At 39.8% G+C, this 12,516-nt stretch overlaps 1 protein-coding gene across 1 annotated transcript in view; it reads right to left on the bottom strand.

The window, feature by feature from the left end:
* Window positions 1-12,516, bottom strand: part of SLC12A1 (solute carrier family 12 member 1) — an 88,881-nt gene that overhangs the window by 64,030 nt on the left and 12,335 nt on the right. The window contains exons 4-8 of the mRNA XM_073800933.1: window positions 9,022-9,117; window positions 5,857-5,996; window positions 4,695-4,805; window positions 2,686-2,797; window positions 579-706 (exon numbers count right to left, since the gene is read on the bottom strand). Coding sequence (XP_073657034.1) covers window positions 579-706; window positions 2,686-2,797; window positions 4,695-4,805; window positions 5,857-5,996; window positions 9,022-9,117 — 587 coding nt within the window. The remainder of the gene's footprint in view (window positions 1-578; window positions 707-2,685; window positions 2,798-4,694; window positions 4,806-5,856; window positions 5,997-9,021; window positions 9,118-12,516) is intronic.

The raw sequence follows: 12,516 nt of genomic DNA, 5'->3' as shown, positions 1-12,516 counted from the left end.
GTGCGAGGGCTGTCTCTGGTTGCAGTGAATGGGGGCTACTCTTCGTTGCGGTGCACAGGCTTCTCTTTGCAGTGGCTTCTCTTGTTGCTGAGCATGGGCTCTAGGCATGTGGGCTTCAGTAGTTGTGGCTCATGGGCTCTAGAGCACAGGCTCAGTAGTTGTGGCTCACAGGCTTAGTTGCTCCGTGGCATGTGGATCTCCCAGACCAGGGCTCGAACCCATATCCCCTACATTGGCAGGAGGATTCTTAACCACTGTGCCACCAGGGAAGCCTGGTTCTGATATTTTTTTTTTCACTGAATTATATTCATTTTGTTGGAAATATGACACACTGTCAATATACTCTCTCCTTCTGATATCACTGAATAAGACTTTTGGAAGAACTATCTGGAATAGGATAGTTTGGCAGTAAAATGTGTCATTAAAGAGAGAACTTTTAAATAAATAGGAAACCTTGCAGAAATCTTACAGTTTTGAAGTCTATAGAGAGACATGGTCACTGCTGATGTCTATAGCTCCTTGTCCTGCCCAAGTGCACCATGACCTCGCAGAATTACAAAGCAGAGGAAACAACATACCTCCAAATCTCCCGAGATATTGGCACCAGCAAGAATCCCAGTTGCTGCTGGGAAAAAAATGGCAAAGACAGAGAAGAAGCCTTCACCTTTTGTGAAGCTTGGCCCAAAGTTTTCTGCAAATATTGATGCTGCAACACAAATAATGAGAAAATTATCATGTAGACTTTCTTCACAGGTAGGAGATAAAGTTACATTTGGCTTCTATAGCCCTAAATGCAAAGTGTCCCTATAATCTAAATGGAATGAGCTTGAAGATATTGGTGTACTGCTGATGAACCTCATGTCAATATTTGCCAAGAGTCAAAATACATGTCAGAAGGTTTTAGATCTCTAGGACATACCCTGAAAAATCAATAATTTTCATGCAAACAGAGACCCATGCTGTCTACCTTCTTTGAATCTAGAAGATTGAAAAAGAAGGAAATGGAAAATTCTCTCATGACCCTACTGGCATACTCACAAATATACCACACAACATTGCCCTACACACATACAGCTACATTCTCACTTATATATGCACCTTAATCAGCACACTGCTTTTCTATGCCTTTTTAAAAAACATTGTAGGAGAAACTTATGGGTGAGGCTATCTTAGAGTTTTTTTTACTAATGTACTAACCTCCCTGCCCCTGTCTCTAGAGTTGGATCTTAGATCCTTATACCAAATTCTCATGTATAGGAGACTATATATATATATATATATATATATATATATATATTCTCTCTTTATATATAATACATATATATGGAGAGAGAGAGAGAGAGAGAGAGAGAGAGAGGAGCTTTGGTCATAAAATAATAACATCCCACAGGTTGTCACCAAATTATTTAAATGAAAAGAAAACAGGAACTTCCCTGGTGGCACAGTGGTTAAGAATCCGCCTGCCAATGCAGGGGACACGGGTTCGAGCCCTGGTCTGGGAAGATCCCACATGCCACGGAGCAACTAAGCTCGTGCACCACAAGCACTACTGGGCCTGTGCTCTAGAGCCCGCAAGCCACAACTACTGAGCCCACATGCCACAACTACTGAAGATGGTGCGCTCTAGGGCCTGTGCTCAGCAACAAGAGAAGCCACCGCAGTGAGAAGCCTGCACACTGCAATGAAGAGTAGCTCCTGCTTGCTGCAACTAGAGAAAGCCCGCGTGCAGCAACAATGACCCAATGCAGCCAAAAAATTACTTAGTTTAAAAAAAAAGAAAAAAACTTAAAAAAAAGAAAAGGAACAATGTAGAAGAAAAACAAAGAAAGAAAAGGAAGGAAGAAAAATATGAACAAAAGAATCTAGGATGATGCAAAAATAAGGAAAGAAAATTTAAAACATAAAAATTACAGCAGGAGCTGGAAGAAGGGAAAAGAATCAAAAGGAAAAGGATTCGCAAAGCAAACAAGACAATTTTACAAAGAAAAAGAATCAGGAAGAAAGAAGTGATGTGATATAAAAAGGGAACAAATACTGACAACCGAGTAAATAATGAAGGGAAATGTAAAAAACCCTCAGCAGTGGATTCTTGGGTAAACTAGAGTGGAGAGATAGGAAAGAGTGGATAGGCAGAGTAGAATAGAAGAGAGAAGTCAAAATTTATGCCCAGTGCCATGCCATTATCACAGATGCTATATTAATAAGTCCTACAATCTTTTATGCTTGCAAACCTGACAGTGATGCTCAACTAGGTAATGCTATAAGAAAGCAAGGTACAAAATTCTAGCAGGAAGAAAAAATGTGTTTGACTTCAGTGCTCTCAGTGGTTGGACACATTGTCTGAGCTATGTTCTCTTTCTTGTACATGCACTCTACTTCTACTTCTACTATTTGACAGAGACAACAATGTGTCCAAATCACTTTAACATCTGTTATCTTACTTGCTTTTCAAAATCCCTTTAGGAAGTTGTTATCATCACCCCCACCTTGGCAGGAAAATCTGAGAAGCAATCATGTCAGTTTGCAGCAGGATTGAGACTCACTCTGGTTCTCCTGAGTCCAACCCCAGGCTCTTCCCTGGATCACACTGGGATTCCAGTGGCCGGGGTAGGAATCATGGGGATGGTGATGGGGGCAGGCAATGGAGAACCATTTATTGCAGAGCAAGTTATTTGTCATATGTACCTTGGTAATTAAAGAAACCTCTGGACTTTTTCTCATTGTTGGATGGAATGACAGTTCCAATGAAGAAGTTTGCAATAGCAATGAGAAGAATGATCAGAAGAATCACTTGAGCCTGGAATGACAAAGTAACAGGAGGTCAAATTAGATTTGTTCAATGACTTTTTACATAATTATAAAAGTTATAAGTGCCCACTGAAGAAAGACCCTATCTAATAATTCCAGTTAAGATTCTACTATCCAAAGTAGGTAATAAGTGTGTTCTCATAAAATGGCATCTTAATGAGCCTTATTTGGCCCGAGTATAGATGTTACATTTTCAGTGGGTGCATGTGCTTGGGCACTTGAAGGTGACATTTCAAGAGCATTTCAAGTACTAAGTGGGTAACTTAGTGCAGTGTTCCTAAGAATAAATGGAGCCAAAAGATTGAACACTGATAGAGTTGGTTTCTTTCCTAGGCAGAGCACCTATGGATTCCTCCCCTTCACAGTAATAACTGCAGAAGGAGTATGAGAACACAGAATGATGCATAGAATTCCCATGATGCCTAGTGCACTTGACGTTGGGCTACCATACCAGTGTGCGCCCAGCATAAGCAGTCTGCAAGGTTGACCAGCCAAATCACTGTTCTTTAGTCCATCTGACATTTCATAGAGGTTATTGGCTTGGCATTCCCATATGCTGTTCCCTCTGCTGGAAACACACTTTTCCCTATACTTTGCAAAACTGTATCTTTCCTCTCATCCATTATGTGTTAGTTACCTCCGCAGAGAGGCCTTTCTTGATCACTGAATCTAAACAATAACAGCTAATGTTCACAGAGGGCTTACAATACAACAGATGCACATCTAACTTTACCAATATTCTTTCAGGTAAATAATACCACCCACAACTGTATGAAGTAGGTAATACTGCTATCATCATTTTAAAGATAAAGAAACTGAGAAACAGAGAGGTGAAGTAATTTACTAAAGGTCATATAGACATAAACCAGGTTCAACGCCACTCTAACTACAGAGCTGGAGCTTTAAATTCTACCTTCTACTGTTATGAAACTACATTGCCTCCCTCAGGGAATAATCTGACGGTATGTTCCCCCTGTTACATTCTATCTCAGTGCCCTGTTTATTTACTTTAGAGCACTTTCACAATTTACCATTCTATATTTACTTGTTAATTACTCAGCTCCCCGTAGACCATATGCTCAACTATGGCAGGGATTGTGCCTGTGTGGGTCACAACTGAATATACAGTGCCTAGCAGAATGCCCAGCACATGATAAGCACTTCGTCAATTTTTGTTTGATGTATGAATGCATAATCTGGAAATAAATGCCAGGTGGGAATGTTTCCTATTGTCTTATGTAAGTGGGAGGCTTTGGCTATCTTTTCATTTCTGGTGACCACTTGATGTCTCGTTATTGCACCTCCAGGCACATAGGAACATAGGAGTTTCAATTGTACTAGTCACTGTCGAGAGTTACAAAGCAAGCAAAAGACGTGCTCTCCATCATTCCGAAATTTACTAACTGATTTACTAATAGTTAAATCCAGATATTCTCTAGTTCCAGGGCTTCTGATGCCCTCAAATTTGCTGCTGGAGTACTGGATTTCAGAGGGGAATGATAGTTTCTGCCTTTTTTTTTTTTCTCCCAACACACTTGCCATTTCTTGTGGGCTTCAGCACTCACAGCCAGCTTGGAAGGGGATACCAGGGTGTGAAGATGGCAGTAATCTTGTTGGCTCCGTTACTGTTACTGTAGCATCAAGGACAAAGCACAGGCCTGATCACATGAGCTGGACTGCCTGGACTTCGTGCTTTGAGGGCTTGGTGTTCCACCAAGCACTGACCTGGCTCCTTTTATCATAGAAAGTAATAACAGCAATTCTTTTTGAATATGGAGTTCCTTCTATTCCTGCAATTTGTTCGGGAAGCTGACTAGCCGTTGTTGGTAATATCATTTTGAGAAATTCACTAGCAGTTGTTGGTAATATCATTTTGAGAAATTCACCTTTGCTTCCCATTCCATTCCAGCTACTGAAATTCCCAAAAGAATCACCACTGTGATGGAGCCTATTATCCGGATGTCATTGGTTGGATCCACCATCATCGAATCACTCTCCTGGAACAAAAAAAAAAAATCACTAAAATGGTTAGAAGCTTTTTTTTGCCTATATGTCTTATTGTAGAATTTAACAGTGAGAAGAGATACCATGCACTAATGTCTGGGGCTACACAGGATAATGGAAAAATGAAATGCTCATAAATTGGAGAAGATAAAGAATCTAAATTTATTTTTTCCTGTGATAATAGGCCTTTGATAGCCAAGGTCAGGAGTTACAAATTTTAGGGATTCATTCTAGGCACAGCTTTTAAATCTACTGTAGCACTAAGTAAAATTATGGGTACATACAGATATCATGTTTTGTTTCAGAAGAATGACTAGTTATTTTTATGTGTCAAGGGGAATCTTAGAAGAATAAAAATGAGTGGTTTCCAATGTGAATATCAAAAAAAAATAAATGCTACTCAATTAAAGAACAAACTATGAACTATAATCCACTCATTTATTCATCTAATTTTCAAGTAGAGGTACCAATTGAATTCAGTGTCTGCTATCATTACCATAAAAGGAGGACTAGAAGTTAGCTCATATACTAGCTAATTAATGTGTTCACATATATACCATCCAGATGGGGCACCTAAACTAAAAAAGGCCCAGTTTCCTGCAGTGAGTTCTTCTAATGTTTGAACTTTCTTTCCCTTTGGAAATCTATAACCATAATAGTAGTATTGCTGCTGACAATAATTCCCATTATCTTTTCTTTCATATTTTACACTGTATTTCATGTACATTATTTCATTTGATCTGTACCACATTTCTGTGAAAGACATAAACAATATTATTAGCCCATACTATAGATTTGAAAAACAAGGTTCAGATGAACAGAGGGACTGGTCCAGAATCTCTCAGCTGGTAAGTATGAGAGCCAGGACTCTGAGCCAGTTCTGATGCCAAGCCTAGGGCTCCTTCAACTATATTCAGCGTCAATATTCTGCAGAATAAATCTGTTTCCTCTCATCTTGCCATAATGATATCCCCTCGTGCCCTGAAAAAGCAAAATAAACCAAATTATCTTGCTTGGGTGAAGAAAAGAAAAGCTTTTAATTACCTTAAGAAGATCTACCACAGTCTCAGCAAATCCCACCACATACATAGCAACAGCCACTGCATTGGCAAAAGCAAAGATCAAGCCTATAGACCCACCAAACTCGGGCCCTAAGCTTCTGGAAATAAGGTAGTAGGCCCCACCTGAAACGAGAAGTGAACATGCTTTACATTGAGGAACTTTTAGAGGATTTAGTTTATATGACCAAATAATTTTGAATGTCTGAGACCATTTAAAATACTAATTATTCTAATAAAAATATTATAAATCCTAGTAATTTTAGAAATCTTGTTCACTGTAATGAATAACTTAGGCCTGCCTTATATTCTGTATATAATCTACAATAGAACTACTCTGACTAAATAACATCCAATTTATTGAAACCTATAATACACAAATGCTACTAATAAGAATACAGCAAACTTTACCCCACAAATTCTTTGTCTTTTAAAAAACTTCATTGGAGAGTTCAAGTTAATAATGTAACTGAAGTAAAATTTCATAACTGAAATTTCCAGGAACAGGCAGGCCCAGGCAGAGAATGAAGTGGATAGTTTATCATTGTCATTCTAACTTCCTTTCTGGTATAATTTCTGGTGCACATTTACTACATTAAAAAGGTACCTGTACAGTGCTATAGATTATCTGCTCTATAAATCAGACTTAGTTTTGATGGTTTTAGCTCAAGAAGGCATGGTTATTGCCAAATACCCATATGTGTATGGGTGTGGCAAGTGGGAAGTAAGGTAGGGAGGGCCTGGAACGATTGCTTCTCCCTTGGACCTTGAAAAGAAGGTTCTGCTCATGGCTGTATACTTCTGGACACAGGAAAGACTGAGCCAGAATAGTTAACTACCTCAAGAGTTCTGAGAGCATGTTACTGAAGGTTAAAATGACTAGATGTTGAAAGGCCTAGATAACTAGGTGTTGTCACAGACCATAGTGAATCAGTGACTTCCTATACTGAGCTAGCCTTAGAAGTAGACAGAATTGGTAAAGGAATGACACTGGACACACATATCTACAGCCAAAATTATCCTTCACTGAAAAGTTTTCACTGTTTCCTCCACTATAGTGACTCCTTTGGGTTAAGACGACAACATCCTCTCTAAAAATGTAAACTTTTATTTGGGTGGGGCAAATCCCCATGACTTTCTTTGTCCTGATTACATTAAATAAGTTAGCAGCAAGTTACTAGGCTTGGTCAAAATGAGAGACAGGCAGGAGCTGTGAGGGGAGCTGTTTTGTAGGTAGGATGGTGTTTTAGAAGGCCCTGCGTAGGGAGATCTGGATAAGGTACCCAAGTAGAGACCCCAGGAGCCAAAACAGAATTGGAGGGGGAAGAAAGGAAGCTAGAAGAACAATAAGACAAATTCAACCCCTCATTCTCTGCCCAGGCCTGCTTGTTCCTGGATGATTTGAAAGTAACTCTTTGTTTTATTTGTTTTTATTTTCTTTTTAAGAATCTTCTCAAGCTTATTGGCCATTAGGAGCATAGTGTTGGGGTGAACTCTGAAGTCTCACTGAGTGGGAAGTGTCAGCAGTGTCAGCTGGGGTGCTGGAGAAGACCCCTTCTGAGGGGCCCTGGGAGAGAGGCAGTGGGGTCCGTCCAAGGCACAAAGAAACACATAATACTCTATGCTTTCTTTCTAGACACCTGGTCATTCTCTACTTTATAAACATGTTTAATCACAGGAAGTGGGCCAAAAAAATCTTTTCTGGAGATCTCTTAATTTTAGTTGAAAAGAATCATGCCTTGCTGTTTAAATTTTGGATTATTTTGTTTTGTTTTAGGGCTTCTGGGGACTAAGTATCAATGTACAAATTTTACTTCCAACATTAAACCAACTCTAGACATTACTACATAGTGAAAGCTTATAGCCATAAGTACATGAATTGGCTTACCTCCTCTTACTACTCCATTTGTGCAAATAGCGGACATAGAAATACCTGTGAGTGTTGTCACTACCACACTCAGGCCAATGATGATGACTCCAAGACCTGAAAAATCCCCCAAGAAAGGTGTTTGGCTCCAGTACTTCAAGAAGTCACCAGTACTTCAGGAGGCAGCAGTCTGAATCTTGTCAAGGAAGGAACAGTCTCCCTATGGAAAACCTGAAATGTTCTAAAAGATCCCATTCCATCTAGGTCTAGGAAGGTCTAGGAAGCACCTGAAATGTACTAAACTTTAAAACTGAAGCTGTGTCGAGAAGTCATTTCCCAAGAAACACCAGCGAGAGGTGTGCAGTAGCCTGAAAAATAAAGCATTTACCCAAGGAATTTGAGCATCTGGAAATCATGACCTGCAACGTGCCAGAGAGGACCATTAGAAAAGAGACCACAGCTGACAAGAGTAGACGAGGACTATACGCACAGTACCTTGTGTTTCCTTCTGTGTCCAGCTCATCCACACAGTTAGCCAGGCTTCAAGAACATTGGGCTACTTTCTTGTTCCCACCAAAAAGAAGTGTAATAAAAAGTTTTTGCCTACCCGTAGCAAGTGATGAGAGCATTTAGATATCTTAGAAATTTTACCTCCACGAACAAACCCGTTAGTTGCTATTGCAGAAGTTGACAACCCAGTAATAGAAGTTACCATGGTGGAAAGAAGAATTATGAGAACTCCAAGACCTGTTAGCAATGAAAGACAGAAGATATTACATTTTACTTTTCTTCCTTGGATTCCCTATTGCTGCAAACTATACTGCTTTGAATTCAAGTGTTCACATCCAAGCCTTGGGCCCCAGTGGAGTTCCTTCGTGCTAAGGAGAAACGGGTTTGCCTGGCGTAAAGACCAAGTTGGAGAACTGCTCATTATGATGAAGGATGGTTTCCAAAAGCAAACACAATCTAAAATGCAGCCCTGGAAAGGAAAAGCTGACTTACGCTGGTGTCCTGGGAGAGAAAATACCCTGGCTGCGAAAAGAGAAAAACATAACATTTGACCTTCTCTCTTGCTGGAGAGGAACCTGAATGAGAAAGTTGGGGGTTTGACAAAGGTTAAATCCTTCTCCATTTTTCTTGCATCTCTTTTGCCTGGCAGGGGGTAAAAAAAATGAACCAACTTGGATTACCTTTGAAAACACTCCAGAAAAGTCAGTGGTGAACTATTTGGGCCTGTGTTGCCTTTACCTTACAAATGATCATGCGGGTCACAGGTTTAATTACCTCCTCTGACATATCCATTTGTAGCAATAGCAGAGGTGGATAAACCAGTGATAGCAGTCACTGTCACGGCTAAGCCGATGATAATCACACCAAGACCTCAGTTGAGAGAGGAAAAATAAAGGCAATTAAATGGTGGAATAATCCATTAGATCATTTACATAAAAGCCAGCAAGTCTAGAGTAGTCACCAAAGGACCACATTTGAGTTTAACAAGTTGGTCTGGACATCACCACAGAGGAAATGCCCAGCATTGAAGTTTTCTGCCTGGAGTAGCACAGATCCAAGAAACTCAAGACCTAAGCTGTGCAGTGCAAAGTTTCACATAACTGAACAACTATGGCTGGTCAGAATTCAACATGAACCTCACTGTTTATGAAGTTCCAGACACCCATAAACATAATAATTGGTCTGAACAATCCCAAGCTGTTAATATTACTAGAGTGTAGATGTTCATCCTTCCAGGGAAGTATCTTTTTATGTATATTCGACTGTGTAGGAGTGGAAAATTACATATAGTATAGAAAATTGTTCATCTGGCAGATGAGTAAAGTAGAAAGAATCAAATCAAACTACATTTACTTACTGGCTATGTGAACTCTGGCAAGTTACCTATTTTCTGAGCCAGAAATGACAATGAAATTAGAAAGAATGCGCGTGTAGAGTGGCCGTGTATAAAGAAAGTAGTGGCGTGTATAAAGACAGAATGCATGTGTAAAGTAAAGTAGCATAGTGCATAGAACACAGTACACAATCAATGGCACTGCTTTTTGATCAAATCCACAATAGTCGTAACAGCTATTGTTTATTAAAAGCCAACCATATATCCAGCTGTGCTAGGCGGTATGTGAAATGCAAGGAAAAATGAAAAAAGCTGCCCTCAAGGATCTTATGGTTCAGAATCATTTATTATGAGAGGGAGAAAGCAGACCAGAATTCAGAGGAAGGCAAGGCTGCTTTCAGTTTCAGGAAATACACAGCTAGGAGGACACTGAAGGGTAGCAGAATATGCTGTCCCAAAATTTGCCACTTTAGCATAAGGATTATTTTGAGCTAAAGACAGCTGAAAAGAAGAAGATACCTCTTATTTGCCTAAAGGCAGGACATAGATTTGTAATGGTGTCTCCTCTTTCCTCTATACTGGGGACAGTTATCAGCTAGAGACTGGAGACAGCTGGAGATGGTACTAGAGGAATCTACATAGACTTTACTAACTAGCCCTTATCTTCCGTTAGTTCCCCCATGTATTTGCCTTCCCACAATGTGCCACTCTAGAAACTCAGTCTTTTCCTTTGTCTTGTTACTTCTCTAAAAATGTGTTTTTCTGTTAAGATGCTTGTATAAGCCCAAGTTGTAACCACCCCTTTGAGTTACTCAGTGCTGGAGATTCCCATGTACATGCACGATGCACATATTACTAAACTTCTGATTGTTTTTCTCTTGTTAATCTGTATGTTGTCAGTCTGCTTTACAGGGCCCTAGCCAATGAGCCTAAGATGAGTAGAGGGAAAACAGTTTTTCCTCCCCTCCATTACCCTCCTCAGTGGAGATCAACCTTAAATTCAGGGAGAACTTGTAGGCACTGAAATCACCCTGGCTCCAGCCAGAATGTGCTTGCCTAGGTCTGTTTGGTGTGTTCCTTGACATAAAGTGAATGCTTCATAATTGTTGATAGCCTCGCTTGTTCCAAGGATGATAAAAAGGGCAGTTAGCCGAGAGAGGCTGTGATCTCTCTGGCCATGCCCTAGAACAAGGGGAAGTGGAAGGAAGTTAAGGACAAAAATGGGAATGAGGTATTGGAAGCTGGCTCTTTTGATGCCTCCAGTTATATCCTGGCTCTAGCAGAAGTTTCTAGGCTATTTTACAGTTAAAGTGCAGTAGGAAGAGGCTAACCATGGGTATGAGATGCAAACTTAGACTATATTGGTTTGGCCCCTATAGATTCCTGCACATTTGGTGTTATAAGAAATGCTTGCACTAAATTCTTTGTATCTTTTGCAGGGATCCTGTGGTGAGCGTCACCTCTACATCACTGTGCAGTTTCAAGTCTGTGTGCCAGTAAAGGTGACTTCTTTTTTTTTTTTTTTTTTTGCACTTTATTTTAACTCTTGACTTTATTTTGAGGAAGTTTGATACCAAATGTTTAGCTCACCCCAGCAACAGTAGAGAACCAAATAGTTTGCATTTCATGACATTAAACCTACTCTGACTTTTGTTATTTCCCTACCCCTTATATTCCCTTTGCCTTTATTTTCCAAACAATTCTTAATGTATCCTTTGGCATCTTATATATTTCTGTAAACCATTTAAAATCCTGGAACAAAGTTGTATGCATTTAAACAGCAAGGGATTTGCTTCCCTCTCACAATCAAACATAAAATCCCAGGGCAAAAGCAGCTTAGAAAACATTCAGTTCATAGTTTTCTCAAACTTCAGTCCTTGAACCACCTGCTTCAGGAAATGCCTGGGGTGCTTATTAAAAATGCCCAGACTTACTGACTTTGGATCTTTCCAAGTGAATCCCAGGGTTCTGCAGTTTTGTAACTATCTTCCCAGGTAATTGTTATGCACCCCACAGTCTGAAGATTATTGTTGAGCTACCCTCAGCCAATCTCAATTTGTGTCTGCCTGTTCAGCAGCGTTCTTCAAAGAATTGATTGGGAAACAATTAATCCAGCTCCCTAATTTTCAGATGAGACAGTGAAACACACCAAATATAAATGACTTGCTTCAGGTCGTACTTGCTTTTCATGCCCTTCTTCCTTGCTTGATGTTTAAGTTTATTGGATACCATCATGCCCCAGCCAAGATGGTCAAGACAGAGAACAACAAGACAGAGAACAACTACCAATTGCTTTTGGGGACAAGGCAGCCAGAACTTATAGCCCCAGATGGTTACCCAAGGACTGTAGCTACCATTACTCCTGGCTACAGCTTCCTTCTGGCTTTTTCCCCAGGGTCTGAGCTTGAAAGTATATTCAGGTTTCTTCCCCAGGCTACCCGCAAAGCCAGAAAGGGGTACTGCTTGTACTTGTTTGTCTTCTTTCCCAGTAAAGGGGACCCAATTTGGACCCAGATGGTGACTTAATCAACTCCTTCAGCTTTGAGTTCGTGACAAAGTCCAGTAAAACTGAGTAAGGGTGATAGTAAGTTTCTACTACTCACTAAAGTCTATTTTCTCGGAATTAAAAAAAAAAACAAAAAAAACCTCCATTCAAAGGAAAACCCACTGGACACCCATTTAGGTAGAACTCTACTCTCTTCTGAAGCTGGATTTGACAATTTAAATAAAAGATCCTTATTAAAACAATACTGATGTCTGAAAGTATAATAAACAGTTTAGCAGAAGATAGAATTCTTCATATTCTACAATTTTGCAATAAACATGAAACTGGGTTGACTGTGAAGAATAATGTAAGATCTGATTAAAGTTCAGATTATTACCCAAACATACGGATTTTAAATAAGTTGCATTAAAAAGAATCACCCCTGCCCTGG

The sequence above is a fragment of the Tursiops truncatus genome, chromosome 2 (genome assembly GCF_011762595.2).
Source record: "Tursiops truncatus isolate mTurTru1 chromosome 2, mTurTru1.mat.Y, whole genome shotgun sequence".
In the NCBI taxonomy this organism is placed as follows: Eukaryota; Metazoa; Chordata; class Mammalia; order Artiodactyla; family Delphinidae; genus Tursiops; species Tursiops truncatus.
This window is presented reverse-complemented; position numbering and strand designations above follow the sequence as displayed.